Source organism: Canis lupus, chromosome 2 (assembly GCF_048164855.1).
Source record: "Canis lupus baileyi chromosome 2, mCanLup2.hap1, whole genome shotgun sequence".
Classification (NCBI taxonomy): Eukaryota; Metazoa; Chordata; class Mammalia; order Carnivora; family Canidae; genus Canis; species Canis lupus.
This window is the reverse complement of record NC_132839.1, coordinates 59200348-59213180: the sequence shown is the minus strand read 5'-3', so window position 1 is coordinate 59213180 and position 12833 is coordinate 59200348. Positions and strand designations below refer to the sequence as shown.

Below are 12833 nucleotides of genomic sequence, written 5' to 3'. Positions count from 1 at the left end.
GTCTGAGAGCCTCGTGTCCCCACCATGACTGCAATGACATTTGTTTGTACTGGGCCCTAAGTGATAGCAACGAGGGGAGGGGGTGGCTCTGGCCAGATCCTCCCAGTGGGGTTCGTAGTGGCGGCCACTTATCTACCGCATGCCGTGTCCCCCGTGTGTGTGTGGCAGGCCACTTTCTGTCCTCGCCCTGCTATCCAGACTGCGATGGACTCCCCTGCAGGTGGGCGGTGGACGGCTTGGCCATAGGCGCCAGTCACACCGTTCTCGGCGGGTATCAAGCCCTGAGGTTTGAGAGGCTCCGCTACTGCATGACCTTGAAAGGCACAGATTGAGTGAGTCATAGATTGAGAAACATCTCTATAGAGTGTGGGCAATGGAGGCTGCACATAGGCACATGTGACATTGCTGTGCCAGTGTTTATAGAGACAAAATTATAAGAAATAAGAGTAGATCTTCACATTAGAGCGTTCTGGATGACGTCACTTAGAAATGCAAAGAGCCGCATCTCTAGCTGCACAAAACAGGAGGGAATGTGGCTTGCATGGCCTGACGAGGATGTTTGCTGCAGAGCCAGGCCGACGTCGTCAGGAGCCTGAGGAAGGCAGCGCAGGCGGCCTGAGAGGCTCTGGTGGTGTCAGAGCAGCATGAGCACCTGGATGGTCTCCATGGGGTCCCCTTGTGTGCAGATGTGCATTCCCTGTCAATGGGGCCCTCCTGAGTGTGTTTTCACTGCCAGAGTCTGGCAGGCCTGGTGACAACAAGGTACCCTCCCCTGGTCCCTGGAAACCTTGGGATCACTGCTCTACTTGCTGTTATTAGAGCTTGTGCTTGCTGAAAAATTAAAATATTAAAATTAGTTTATTTCGCAGGCTGACCCCCAGCCCATGAAGTATACGTATATGGAAAGATACCGATTTCCTGTTTGAGCTGGAGGGAACACGACACCTGATGTGTGCTGTATGCGTGGCTTGCCTCCTTGGCACGGTTGGGAAGATGAGGTGGTTGGTGCAGCCCACGCGTGGCCAGAGCCTGTCTTGAAGGTCCAGGGCAGGGAGGGTAGCTGTCCACCTTCCGCCTGGACCCAGCCCCTTTGGGTGGTCCCCCACCACTGCACACCAGTCTCCCAGCCAGATATGCCCATCCTGGGTCTGTCTGTCCTGTCTAGTGTCTGTGAAATTGCTGAAAGGCTTTTGTGGCCACAGCCACACACTCCAGGTACCCACAGAGAGCAGAGCTTTGGTGGGAAGGGAGCTCTGGCTCGAGTGTACAGACAGGCATTGGTCCACACAGTGGGAGTGAGCAGCTCAGGGAGGCCGCGGCTCCTGGGACTCTAGAGGAGGACACTGTAGGGGGGCTCTTGCATAGATGGAGCATCCTGACTTTAGGACTTTACATGACCCGGGGAGTCCTGTTCTCATGATGGATGTGAGGGTGGCCAGCGTGACTTTGCGTCCTACAGATGATAAGAACCCATAAATGTTCTGTCTCAGTGAGGAAGGGGCCTGGGAGAGTCCCATCCTTGTCATTATGCAGTGTGGCATAGAATATACCAGAACAGGGGTTGTAAAGGTAGATGGTGACCAATCTAGGCCTCAAGGCCTCTCCGGTGTCTGTCACAGCTGCTTAACTCCACCATGGCTACTTGAAAGCAGCTCCCAAAGATCTGTGAATGGCTGGGTATGGCTGTGATTTGAGGGAGACTTATTTTGGAAGGCAAGATTTATAATTTCCTATAACGTTAACATAACATGAAATAATCTTTGATTTTGGCAACCATTTAACAATGTAGGGGCCATTCTCAGCTGGTGGGCTCTTCACAGGCATATGGTAGACTGGACATGGAACGATCAGGGAGGGGGCTGTTATTGTGTGGTGGGCAGGGTGAGAGCCCAGGGACCAGTACCAGTGACAGGACATTGTCACCCTGGGATCCGAGGCAGAAGGAAGGGAGCTGTTTCTGAAACTCACTGAGACCCACGGTTCTGCAGCAGGTGCCTGGTAGGAACTGAGAATTCATTGTCTGCTGACCGGGCCCACTTGGGTGGGTCCCTGGGGCCAGGCTCCTGGGACATGGAACAAGGCAGGAAAGGACAGAGGGTGCATCTGTGAAGGGCAGGTGACAGTCAGTGACATGGGTTAGATTCACCAGTATTCTCCCAACAATACAGTACAACTCAGTTTTTTAAAAGTTTTTGAAGGATTCACAAGTTTTGTGATCTTGTGTATGTGAAACAGACTTTTATGTGTACATGTTTAGAGCATTAAGCCGAGAAAAATCTTCAAAATGGATATTTTGTTTGAATTTCAAAGATTGAGGTGACCTTTCTTGGAATTTCATCGTTTGCTCTTATGTGACACTATATCATTAAATGCTGGCTATAAAAGGAGAACGCTGCCTCTCCTCATGGGAGGAGATTGTAACCATCCCAGGGGAGCGGGATCTGCGGGCAGTACAGGTTAAAGATGGTATTTTTTCTGCAGAGAGCGCATCTGTCTCAGGGAGACGGGTGACGTCAGGTGGGTCCTGCCTCTGGGGATGCAGCCCCGGGCACGGGGGCAGTCTGCGTGGATCTGTAGGACCTTGACTCTGAGCAGTGGCCTGACCTGCTCAGACTAATGTTTGAAATGGAAATATTTTATATATATTTTTTGAGCTGCTTATCTGGGAGGTGCCTTTGATTTTTCAATAGACCTTTGGTGAGGAACTGGGCCCGGAATCAGAGCGAGAGGACAGCCTTTTTCAAACAAAGGCTCTGTTCTTAAGGACTGCTGGGGAGAACATTTGTCAGGGCCATTGTCAGCTCCTCCTGCAGCGGGGCCAGCCTGCTCTTGGGGGCCAGCCCTTGCAGTCCTGCCCCGTTCCTCTCGGCCCTAATTTGCTTGCTCACAGAGAGGAGACCCGTGGCTTCCCCATGTCTAGACCCTTAGCGCATGGGCAACAGGGGCGAGGCAGGTGCAGTCCATGAGGTGTAGGAGTCCACGGCCTTGGCAGCCTGTCTTAGGCGGGGCCGGCGGGGGATGTCGCAGTCAGCCCTGATGGCCTGCTGTGGACCACTCAGGGGCGTCGGGACCTGGTTTCAGGTGTTCATCGCGTCTCTAACATCTTCTCTTCACTTCTAGACGCAAGAATCTTTAAACCCTAACAACTTAGAATATTGGATGGAAGATATTTATACTCCAGGCTACGACTCATTGCTTAAACGTAAGGAAGCCGAGTTCAGACGAGCCAAGGTCTGCAAGATCGCCGCTCTGATTGCTGCTGCCACGTGCACAGTCATCCTGGTGATTGTGGTGCCCATCTGCACAATGAAATCATGAGCCCGGGGCCGCCTCGCGGCACACAGCCCATGACTACCGGCACCTCCCTCTGGAGCCTGAGGTCCCGGGGCGGTGTGGCACCAGCTTGCTGGAGTAGAGATGGAGTCATGGAGGCTTCTGCCAGTGTGAAGATGCTCTTCAGAAAGTATGCATTCCACAGAAAAATCTACCCTCCTCTTGGTTTTGACTTAATGACGCTCGATACATTTGGGGAAGTGCAATATCTTTTCCTAGCAACAGAATGTACTGAACTATCTATTAGTAGATACAAATTGAATTCCAAGCAAAAAGAAAAAAAAAAGTGAATTGGACCCTTTCCTTGTTAATGACGTTTCATGATGGGGAATATGTTATAGGGAAGATATTTAATACCTGCCTGCTTGGGGAAGCTAAGGGAGATAGCAAGAGTTCTGTTTTCCTTCATGTTTTCAGACGACTGCAGGTGAAGTAACAGGTATCATGCTCATGAAGGATGTCACTTCTCTGTTGACTTTATCAAGGGCTACCAACTTTTCCTTCTTGCCCTTCTGTCATCATTATGATCTTCATTGCAGATCTTCATGGAACATTCTGGACCTTCCTCCTTGTGCACAGGGTAGGAAGGAGCTGAACTGGCCCATCAGGCCTGGCATGGAGTGTGCTCCCTCTGCTTACTAGGTTGAGGCACTTAGGCCAGGAGACCTTCCTGACGCCACGCTGAGGTGTGGGGAAGAGCTGCTTGCCAACACTGTAAGGTCGGTATCTGAAAATCATGGCCACCGAGGGGTCTCCCATTCTTGCTTGTGGGGTGTGGCTCCACACCTTAGTCTTCTGTCTCCTGGTGGCACTGGCTGCTCTGCTTCTCACAGACGAGGTAAAGAGTTTGGAACTTGTCCTTGTGCCTTGAAGAGTAGAGACAGTGGCTAAACTTTGACGTTCTAAATGTAAACCATGGTTTCTGTGCGCCACTAGTACTGGCCATTTCCAGTGGCTCTCACAGGATCTTGAATGCTTGTCAGTAACACAATAAAGGCACCAAGGTATTCTTAACCACAACACCAACTCCAGAGTTCTGAATACTTGTCAGCAGTGCAAAAAAATTAATTCTCTATTTAACCATTTATCTATCTATATGTCTATCTATATACCTGAGTTTGGGTTATTGTCTTCCCTGTTGTTAAATAACTTGAGAGCAAGGTTTCTCCAGCGTACAGGAAGCTGTTGTAACTCGATCAGAAATTGATCTCAGTTTCCACCTGTCGAATGGTGCTTCGACATAACTGGACAGAAAGAATCCTTTTTAGCATTTGATTCTAATGTCTTGTTACAGGTCAAAGAAAAATGATTGACAGATCCTAGCTACCTTAATTCTTCTGAGAACAAGGTGGGATATAAACAAATGTTGGTAGCGAGAATAATCGCCCTGAACGGTATAATAAATTCCTGAAAGAGAGCTTTGGGGTGCGTCTCAGATTTTAAAGCAATAGGAGTCCAGCATCCATCCCAGAAACCTTACAATAATGCTTAGCTTGCTCTGTCTAATCCTATAGATCCCCACATGGAGTAGTCAGGACCTTTCATGCAGTCAACAAATAAGGGATGGATGCTTTCATCTGTAGTGAGCCTTCATTTTTAGGGGTCTTCGTGATACCTGTTTCTATTCTGTTTATGTGTGACTTCCAATTAGGTGACTGAAACTTAAGCCTTAGTATGAAGAACTGAGGATTTATAATCGAAAATGAAAAAATATATATACATATATGTTACTGTCTATCGTCAGAATTTTAGTCTTTTGGTGCTCCATCCTGGGTTGGGTTCACTAAATAAGGTTGTTTCTTTCACCCCAAAGGGGATACTAGAGTCACACCTGCAAGAGTTGGGAGTTGCCAACCCAGCCCTCCTGCCAACCAGTATGGCTCTGTGACACGTTGTCCCTGTTACCACAGATTAAACCACAAGAGCATCAGAGCTAGGTAGTTCCCAACCTCTTGCTCTATGGTTTTCAGAGAAGTGGAGATACACTTACCCAGGATAAGAAAAACTTTGTCAAATCCCAACCACTGCTCTCCTTGCCAGGTAGGACCACGGGGGATGGACCAAACCACTATTGCCACTGCTCTTGGGTGCACCTGTTCCTAATGGGCCCTGCTTGAGTCATGTGTCTAGCTACCGAGGTGGGGGGGCGTGTGACCATTCCCACTCCATGTGCAGAAGAGACAAGACTCTATAGAATTTTCTTCTACCCTTTTCATATCTGAGGAGGTAGCAGAGAAATTTAGTCCAGTATAGCTTTAAACTTGAACTTGACATCATTGCCACATAGTGGAGAAACACCCAGACCTGGTGATGTCCCTGGGAAACCAGATGGCCCCAAAGGCAAGTGTTTTCCTATGGAAATGGGTTATCCTCAGCTTTATAGGTTGGAGTGTGGTGCCAATTATGGATCTTTGCTGTGGCTTGAAGCTGATGGTTGCTCGGGGTCTTGGGATCTAAAGAAGATAAAATTCATAGTTGGGTCTTTTCTCTCCTTTGACCTCAAGCTTATGACAACCTTCTTTCCCTGAACCCCAGACTCTTCCATCCCTGTATTTGCAGAATGGGGCAAGACCAGAGTCTGGCTGGGAAGGAGACCTCTACTCATCTCTCTAAAATTGCCTCTCACCTCCTGCTGCTATGAGCTCCCAGTGGGGACCGCATGGACTGGCAGGTCTTCTCTGCTGGGCACCTCTTTCTACCACACTCTCTGGCATTTTCACATAAAGTACAATTTTTTATGCCAGGGCCTAAAATCACTACCCTATCAAAACTCACTTCATTTCTCTTGCTTTTAAAAGATGAACAATCAGATGTCGTTGCCTAAAGGAGTATCCTGAAATCTGATATCCTCAGTCAGTCGTTAAATTCAGAATCATTTAATTCGTCTTTTCTAGTCTGATTTGCTTTGAACACAGCCTTGCAGAAAAGCAAAAAAGTTCCCAGCTCAGTTTTCAGATGGTTTACATCACTATCCCCTTCTTTAAACTGCAAATACAGTAAAGCAAATCATATTTATAATCACCCATTACTAGCTGATCATAAATTGTTAATATTTTAGGGCATGCGGCTATATGATTGTTATCTGCAAGGCTACTCCAGTAGATGTGCTAACACCCAACTGCTCTGTGTGCCATGAGTTCTGATACCCTTATTGGAATCAAGGCAGTGCTGTTTTTGTTTACAATTAATTTATCAATATAAGAGTAATGGCACCTCATTTTTTTTTAACAAAAAATAAGCTCTGCCAACAGTAAATGATTCTGTTAAGTGGTATAAAAATTTGTGAATGTTGAAATTCAACATGCTTCATATTATAACCAACCTGCAAGAATATTGTGGTCAATTGTGTGAATACCAAATCAATATATACTGTATATTGTACTATGGAAATTTGTATTTAAAGGCAAAGATATTAGTAATTGTTGGTATAACTGGGGGAAAGGGTATTAGATATTTATTGATTAACAATGAGAAATGCAACAATCTTCCTTATTTATGCCTTATGAATAAAAGGGTGTGAAATGTAAGGTGAAGTTTTATGTGTGAGACTCAAGGAATGGGTATTTTTGAAGGCAGGGATTGTCTTTTCTATGTTTGTTCTATATAGTTGTCAGCACACTCTTGGTGCTTGATCAATGTTATATAATACCAATAACTAAGCACATTTTTAGATCTTTTTTCAAATGGCTTGTGTATAATTTGGTTAATGTACGATGGTTGGTTTGAAGCTATCATGTAAAATCTGCCTCTCCAAATATAATCAAAAATAAACTGAAAAATTATAAGCTATCTTTCAGTGAGATTTTATTCTATGTGTAAATTATAAGTGTTCGGTGTTATGCACACATTGTAAGTGTCCAACTTGGTGATTTTTCACAATTGTAAACCCTCCATAACCATCACATTTGCTCATTACAAGCACCAAAATGAAAAAGCAGGACATTCGGATACCCTAGAAGCCTCCCTCATGTCCCCTTCCCATTAAAACCTGGCAAAGAAAAATGGCCATCCTAACTTCTGAGGGCACACATTCGTTTGCTGGTTTTTAAACTTTATATAAATGCGTTCATGCAGTTTGTACTCTTAAAAAAATATACTTGACTCAGTGTTACATTAGTTTCAGGTGTACAACATGGACAAGTCCACATGGGATGCTGAGCTCACCACAAGTTTAGCTACCATCTGTCACCACACCGCAGTATCAGTGACTGTATCCCGTGACCTTCCCCATCTCATAAACTGGAAGCCTGGACCTTCCCCTCCCCTGTACCCACCTGTCCATCCCCTGCCCGTCCCTCTGGCAACCACCAGTTTGTTCTTTGTATTTACGGGTCTGTTCTGTTTTCTCTGTGTGTGCTACATGAAATAAGTCAGAGAAAGGCAAATAACATATGATTTCATTTATCGGTGAGTTTAAATAACAAATGAATACACACTTTGTGCTCTTTTGTGTCTGTCTTCTTTCACCCAAAATAATACTGTGAAAACATTGTGTTGCAGTGTGGTCTTCCCACTTTGTTGCATTAACTGAGGGAGAACATGGTACAATTTATTTATCTCTTCTACCGTTGAAGGACATTTGGGTAGCTTCTGGTTTGCAGCTATGAACACTCTTGTCTGTGTTTTTGGTGAATGCACGTGTGCATTTCTGCAGTTAAAACGGAATAAAGTACTGCTCTATGGTTTTCAGAGTAAAACCATAATAAAAACGGCTGAACCATGAGGTATAATCAAGCTCTGCTATAGCAGATATGCCCAAAAAGTTGTCTCACATGGTTCCACCAACTGACACTCCCTTGGTAACATGCACTCAAGGTCCAGTTGCTGTACATCCTACTCACAAGGCACCCTCTCTCATTGTAGCCATTGTGCAGGTATGTAGTGGCACCCCATTGCAAATTTAATTTACATTTTCCTGAGGATGAATGAGACTTGCTACCTTTGTGTGTTCGTTGGCCCTTTGTCCTAGTTTGTGAAGTGCCTGTTCAAATTTTTCCCAGTTTTCTATTAGGCTGGTTTTCTTTTTCTTAGTGAACTGTTGAAATTCTGTATACATTTTGAAAATGAATTATTTGCCAGATATACATTACAGATACTATTTTCCATTCTGTGAGCTGCATTTTTATTTTTTCAATGGTATCTTTTTGATCAATAGATAGTCTTTGTTTTTAAATGATTTTATTTATTTATTCATGAGAGACACACAGAGACAGAGAGAGAGAGACAGAGAGGCAGAGACACAGGCAGAGGGAGAAGCAGGCTCTATGCAGGGAGCCTGACGTGGGACTCGATCCCCTGTCTCCAGGATCACATCCTGGGCTGAAGGTGGCGCTAAACCGCTGAGCCACCCGGGCTGCCCTTGATCAATAGAGATCATTTATTTTGATAGAGAAATGTACCGTCTCTCTCATTTAGATTGGCAATGTGAGTCCCGTTTAAGACCTTTCTACAGACTCTGAGGTCATGGAGATGCTCTGGTTCCTTCTCGAAGCTTTATTGTTTTACTTTTCATGGTTAGATCTGTACATCTTCTGGAATTGGCATTTACTCCTGGCGTGAAGTGGGGGGTTATGGAATGTATTTTCCCATGTGGATATCCATTGATCAGCACTATTTATTAGAAAGATCATCTTTCCCCCTTTGACATGTATTGTGTTGTATGTTGAATGTATATATGGTTTTCTGGACTTCCTATCCTGCTCCGTTTGTCTATTCATCTGTGCTTATGTGAGCACAGCGTCAATGTAAATTTTTTCATCCCAGAGATATGAAGACATCCCTCAGTGTGCAGTAAATGAATCATCGCTGACTTGGGCAGAGGCCGTAGCACATCTCTTGCTTGTGAAATCGTATCATGGAGGATGCTGGAGAGAGAGAGAAAGAATTCATCCAGCTTCTTTTATCTCATTCTGCCACTCACAAATGTCACTGAGTTCCCTGCCTGAGTCATTAAAGAAAACTGATTGGATGCAAGTCAGAGCACACTGCAAAAAGCAATTAATATCTTGACACTTAAACACAGAAAGAAGTCTGATGTGAGCTTGGACAATGTTAGAGTTTAAGAATGCTTCTCAGTTTTACAATAAAATACAGATTCAGACCTAAATACAAGGTTTGCATACAGATCAACCGAGCCTGGATTGCATTTTGCCAGAGTGCTCTGAACAAGTAAATTAAGGAAACAATGTGTAAGTAATCTTGTAGGGAAAATGTTTATCCTCCCCATGAGGACAAATCAATGTGCAATGTGCAATCGTAAGACATTTTAATCTGTCATTAATTTAGATTCCTCCCCACCCCCAAGTACCAGCAAAAGTCAATACTTGGTTAACTTACTTTATGCCATTGAAGGTACCTTTTTAAAAAAGCACACCTTCTCCTCATGCTCCAGTTTTCAGGCTTTGTCCGTGGTAAGCCGGAATCACTGGGATTTGGCCATAACTGGATGTGGATTATCTGTGGACCAGTCCTCTTTATAGAATGGAGGGGAGGAGGCGTACCTGGCTTTAGACAGATGTGATACTATGTTATGTGAAAAATACACCAGTATTAGAAAACAGGAACAGAGCAATGACATTTCTGGCTGGAGCCCAACCTGTGCAGCATGCCGTTTCTCTGCTGTCTCAAATCTGACTTCAGCTCACAGTGGTTTTTGAAGAGTCCTGAAAGATTCATTAAATCCTGGACATAAAATTATTGTTGGAAATCAGCAGTGTGTGTATGGTTAATTGCAAATATAGTTTCCTTTCCTTTGTCAGGAAAAGCACCTAATAAATTTTGCCTCATAAGTAACCAAGTAGTCACCTGTGAAGAGAAGATACATAAGTGCTATTTTCATGCTGGCTGCTCACAGGCATATCCCACATTGTAAGGATTTTTGTGTGATTTCAGAAATCCCAATGAGGAAGGCTTGCCTGGCTCGTTCTCTCTGGGAACGAGAGATGTTTGTTTGATGGGGATGTCTCTGCCAGCCTAAGTTAGCATTTTATTACTAATTAACTTTATTATTAAAGCTCGGTCTTAACATAAATGATGTATGGATGTCCTATTTCTTTCTGATCCAACCTTTTTCCTGCCCTTTGCTCTACTCATTTATTTATTTGGCTGATATTTATTTATTAAGCAACTTGAATGTGCAAGGCCATGGCTAGGGGCTAAATTCCCCAGAAGGAGCAATGTCTTAAACATAGTAGATGCTAAAAACAACAACAACAACAACAACAAAAACCATAGTAGATGCTTAATAAATATTTGTTGAATGATGAGCGATAAAATGAATGCATGGTATCTGAGATCTGATGTCCCGGGATTTCCATTCTAATGAATGTACATATAGCAATCAGGTAAGCAAATAAATAATTTCAAACAGCCAGAGGTGTAAGGAAAGATGATTTTTACCTCAGAGGGAAGCAGAGGCACTGCCTGAGTTGGGGTAACCAGGGAAAGCCCCCTGAGAATGTGGTATGTGGGCATCTCAAGGTGAGCATATCTGGCAGAAGGAGTTGGCTGTGCAAAGGTCCTGAGGTGGTAATAAAGACTGAGAAGGCATGTGGCTTGAATCTCGTGAGCACAGTAGGAGGGAGATTGATGAAGTGGGCAGGAGCTGGATTAGGCAGGGCCTTCAGGGACCATAAAGAGGTTAGTTTTTTTTTAAATTATTTAATTAAATTCAAGTTACTTAACATATAGTGTTGCATTAGTTTCAGAGGTAGAATTTAGTGATTCATCACTTGCATATCACACTCAGTGCTCATCACATCACGTGCTTTCTTCATACCTATCACCCAGTTACTCTATCCCCCCATATTCCTCCCCTCAAGCAAACCTCAGTTTGTTTCCCAGACTTAAGAGTCTCTTATGGTTTGTCTCTCTGTTTTCATCTTATTTTTCCTCCCTTCAGCTATGTTCATCTGTTTTATTTCTTAAATTCTCACGTATGAGTGAAATCATACGGTATTTGTCTTTCTCTGACTTATTTCTCTTAGAAAAATACTCTCTAGTTCCATCCACACCACTGCAAATGGCAAGATTTCATCCTTTCTGATGGCTGAGTAATATTCCATCATATATAAACACCACATCTTCTTTATCCAGTCATCTGTTGATGGACATTGTGGCTCCTCCCACGGTATGGCTATTGTGGACATTGGTGATATGAACATTAGGGTGCAGGTGTCCTGGCGTTTCACTACATCAGTATCTTTGAGGTAAATCCCTAGTGGTGCAATCGCTGGGTCATAGGGTAGCTCTATTTTTAACTTTTTGAGGAACCCCCAGAGGTAAAGGATCAGTACTCTGAAAACAATAGAACACTCATGAAAGAAACTGAGGAAGACACAAAGAAGTGGAAAAATATTCCATGCTCATGGATTAGAAGAATAAAATTGTTAAAATATCTATGCTACTCAAAGCAATCTACACATTCAATGCAATTCCTAACAAAATATCATCAATATTTTTGCAAATTTTTTTCTCTTCAAGATTTTTTAATTTTTTTTTCATTTTTTTTAATTTTTATTTATTTTTTTACATATATATATTTTTAAATTGGAGTTCAATTTGCCAACATATAGCATAACACCCAGTGCTCATCCCATCAAGTGCCCCCCTCAGTGCCTGTCACCCAGTCACCCCCACCCCCCGCCCACCTCCCTTTCCACCACCCCTTGTTTGTTTCCCAGAGTTAGGAGTCTCTCATGTTCTGTTCCCTTTCTGATATTTCCCACTCATTTTTTCTCCTCTCTCCTTTATTCCCTTTCACTATTTTTTTATATTCCCCAAAGGAATGAGACCATACATTTGTTTTTATTGAAGTTCGATTTGCCGACATATAGTATAATACTCAGTGCTCATCCCATCAAGTGCTCCCCTCAGTGCCTGTCACCCAGTCACTCCGTCCTCCTGCCCACCTCTCCTTCCACAACCATTTGTTTGTTTCCCAGAGTTAAGAGTCTCTCATGGTTTGTCTCCTTCTCTAATTTTTCCCACTCAGTTCCCCTCCTTTTCCTTATAATCCCTTTCACTATTTATTATATTCCCCGTATGAGTGAAATCATATGATGATTGTCCTTCTCCAATTGACTTTCTTCACTCAACATAATACCCCCCAGTTCCATCCATGTCGAAGAAAAAGGTGGATTCATCCTTTCTGATGGCTGAGTAATAATCCATTGTAAATGCATATACCACATCTTCTTTATTCATTCATCTGTCAAAGGACATCATGGCTCATTCCACAGTCTGGCTATTGTGGACATTGCTTCTATGAACACTGGGGTGCAGGTGTCCCGGCGTTTCACTGCATCTGTATCTTTGGGATAAATACCCAGGAGTGCAATTGCTGGGTCGTAGGGCAGCTCTATTTTTAACCCTTTGAGGACCCTCCACACAGTTTTCCAGAGTGGCTGCACCAGCTTGCATTCCCACCAACAGTGCAAGAGAGTTCCCCTTTCTCCATATCCTCTCCAACATTTGCAAATGTTTCAAAATATATCACAAAG

The 12833-nt window shown here is 43.9% G+C and overlaps 1 protein-coding gene across 4 annotated transcripts in view; it reads left to right on the top strand.

Annotated features, from left to right (window-relative positions):
* The window catches only part of MINAR1 (membrane integral NOTCH2 associated receptor 1), a 32478-nt gene extending 25356 nt beyond the window's left edge, over nucleotides 1–7122 (top strand). For 3 of the 4 annotated variants that reach the window (XM_072802138.1, XM_072802131.1, XM_072802122.1), the window contains exon 4: nucleotides 3121–7122. In XM_072802138.1, the coding sequence (XP_072658239.1) occupies nucleotides 3121–3318 (198 nt within the window). In that variant the 3' untranslated portion in view covers nucleotides 3319–7122. The remainder of the gene's footprint in view (nucleotides 1–3120) is intronic. The other variant, XR_012019090.1, reaches the window with a different exon arrangement.
* Nucleotides 7123–12833: the final 5711 nt, after the last annotated feature.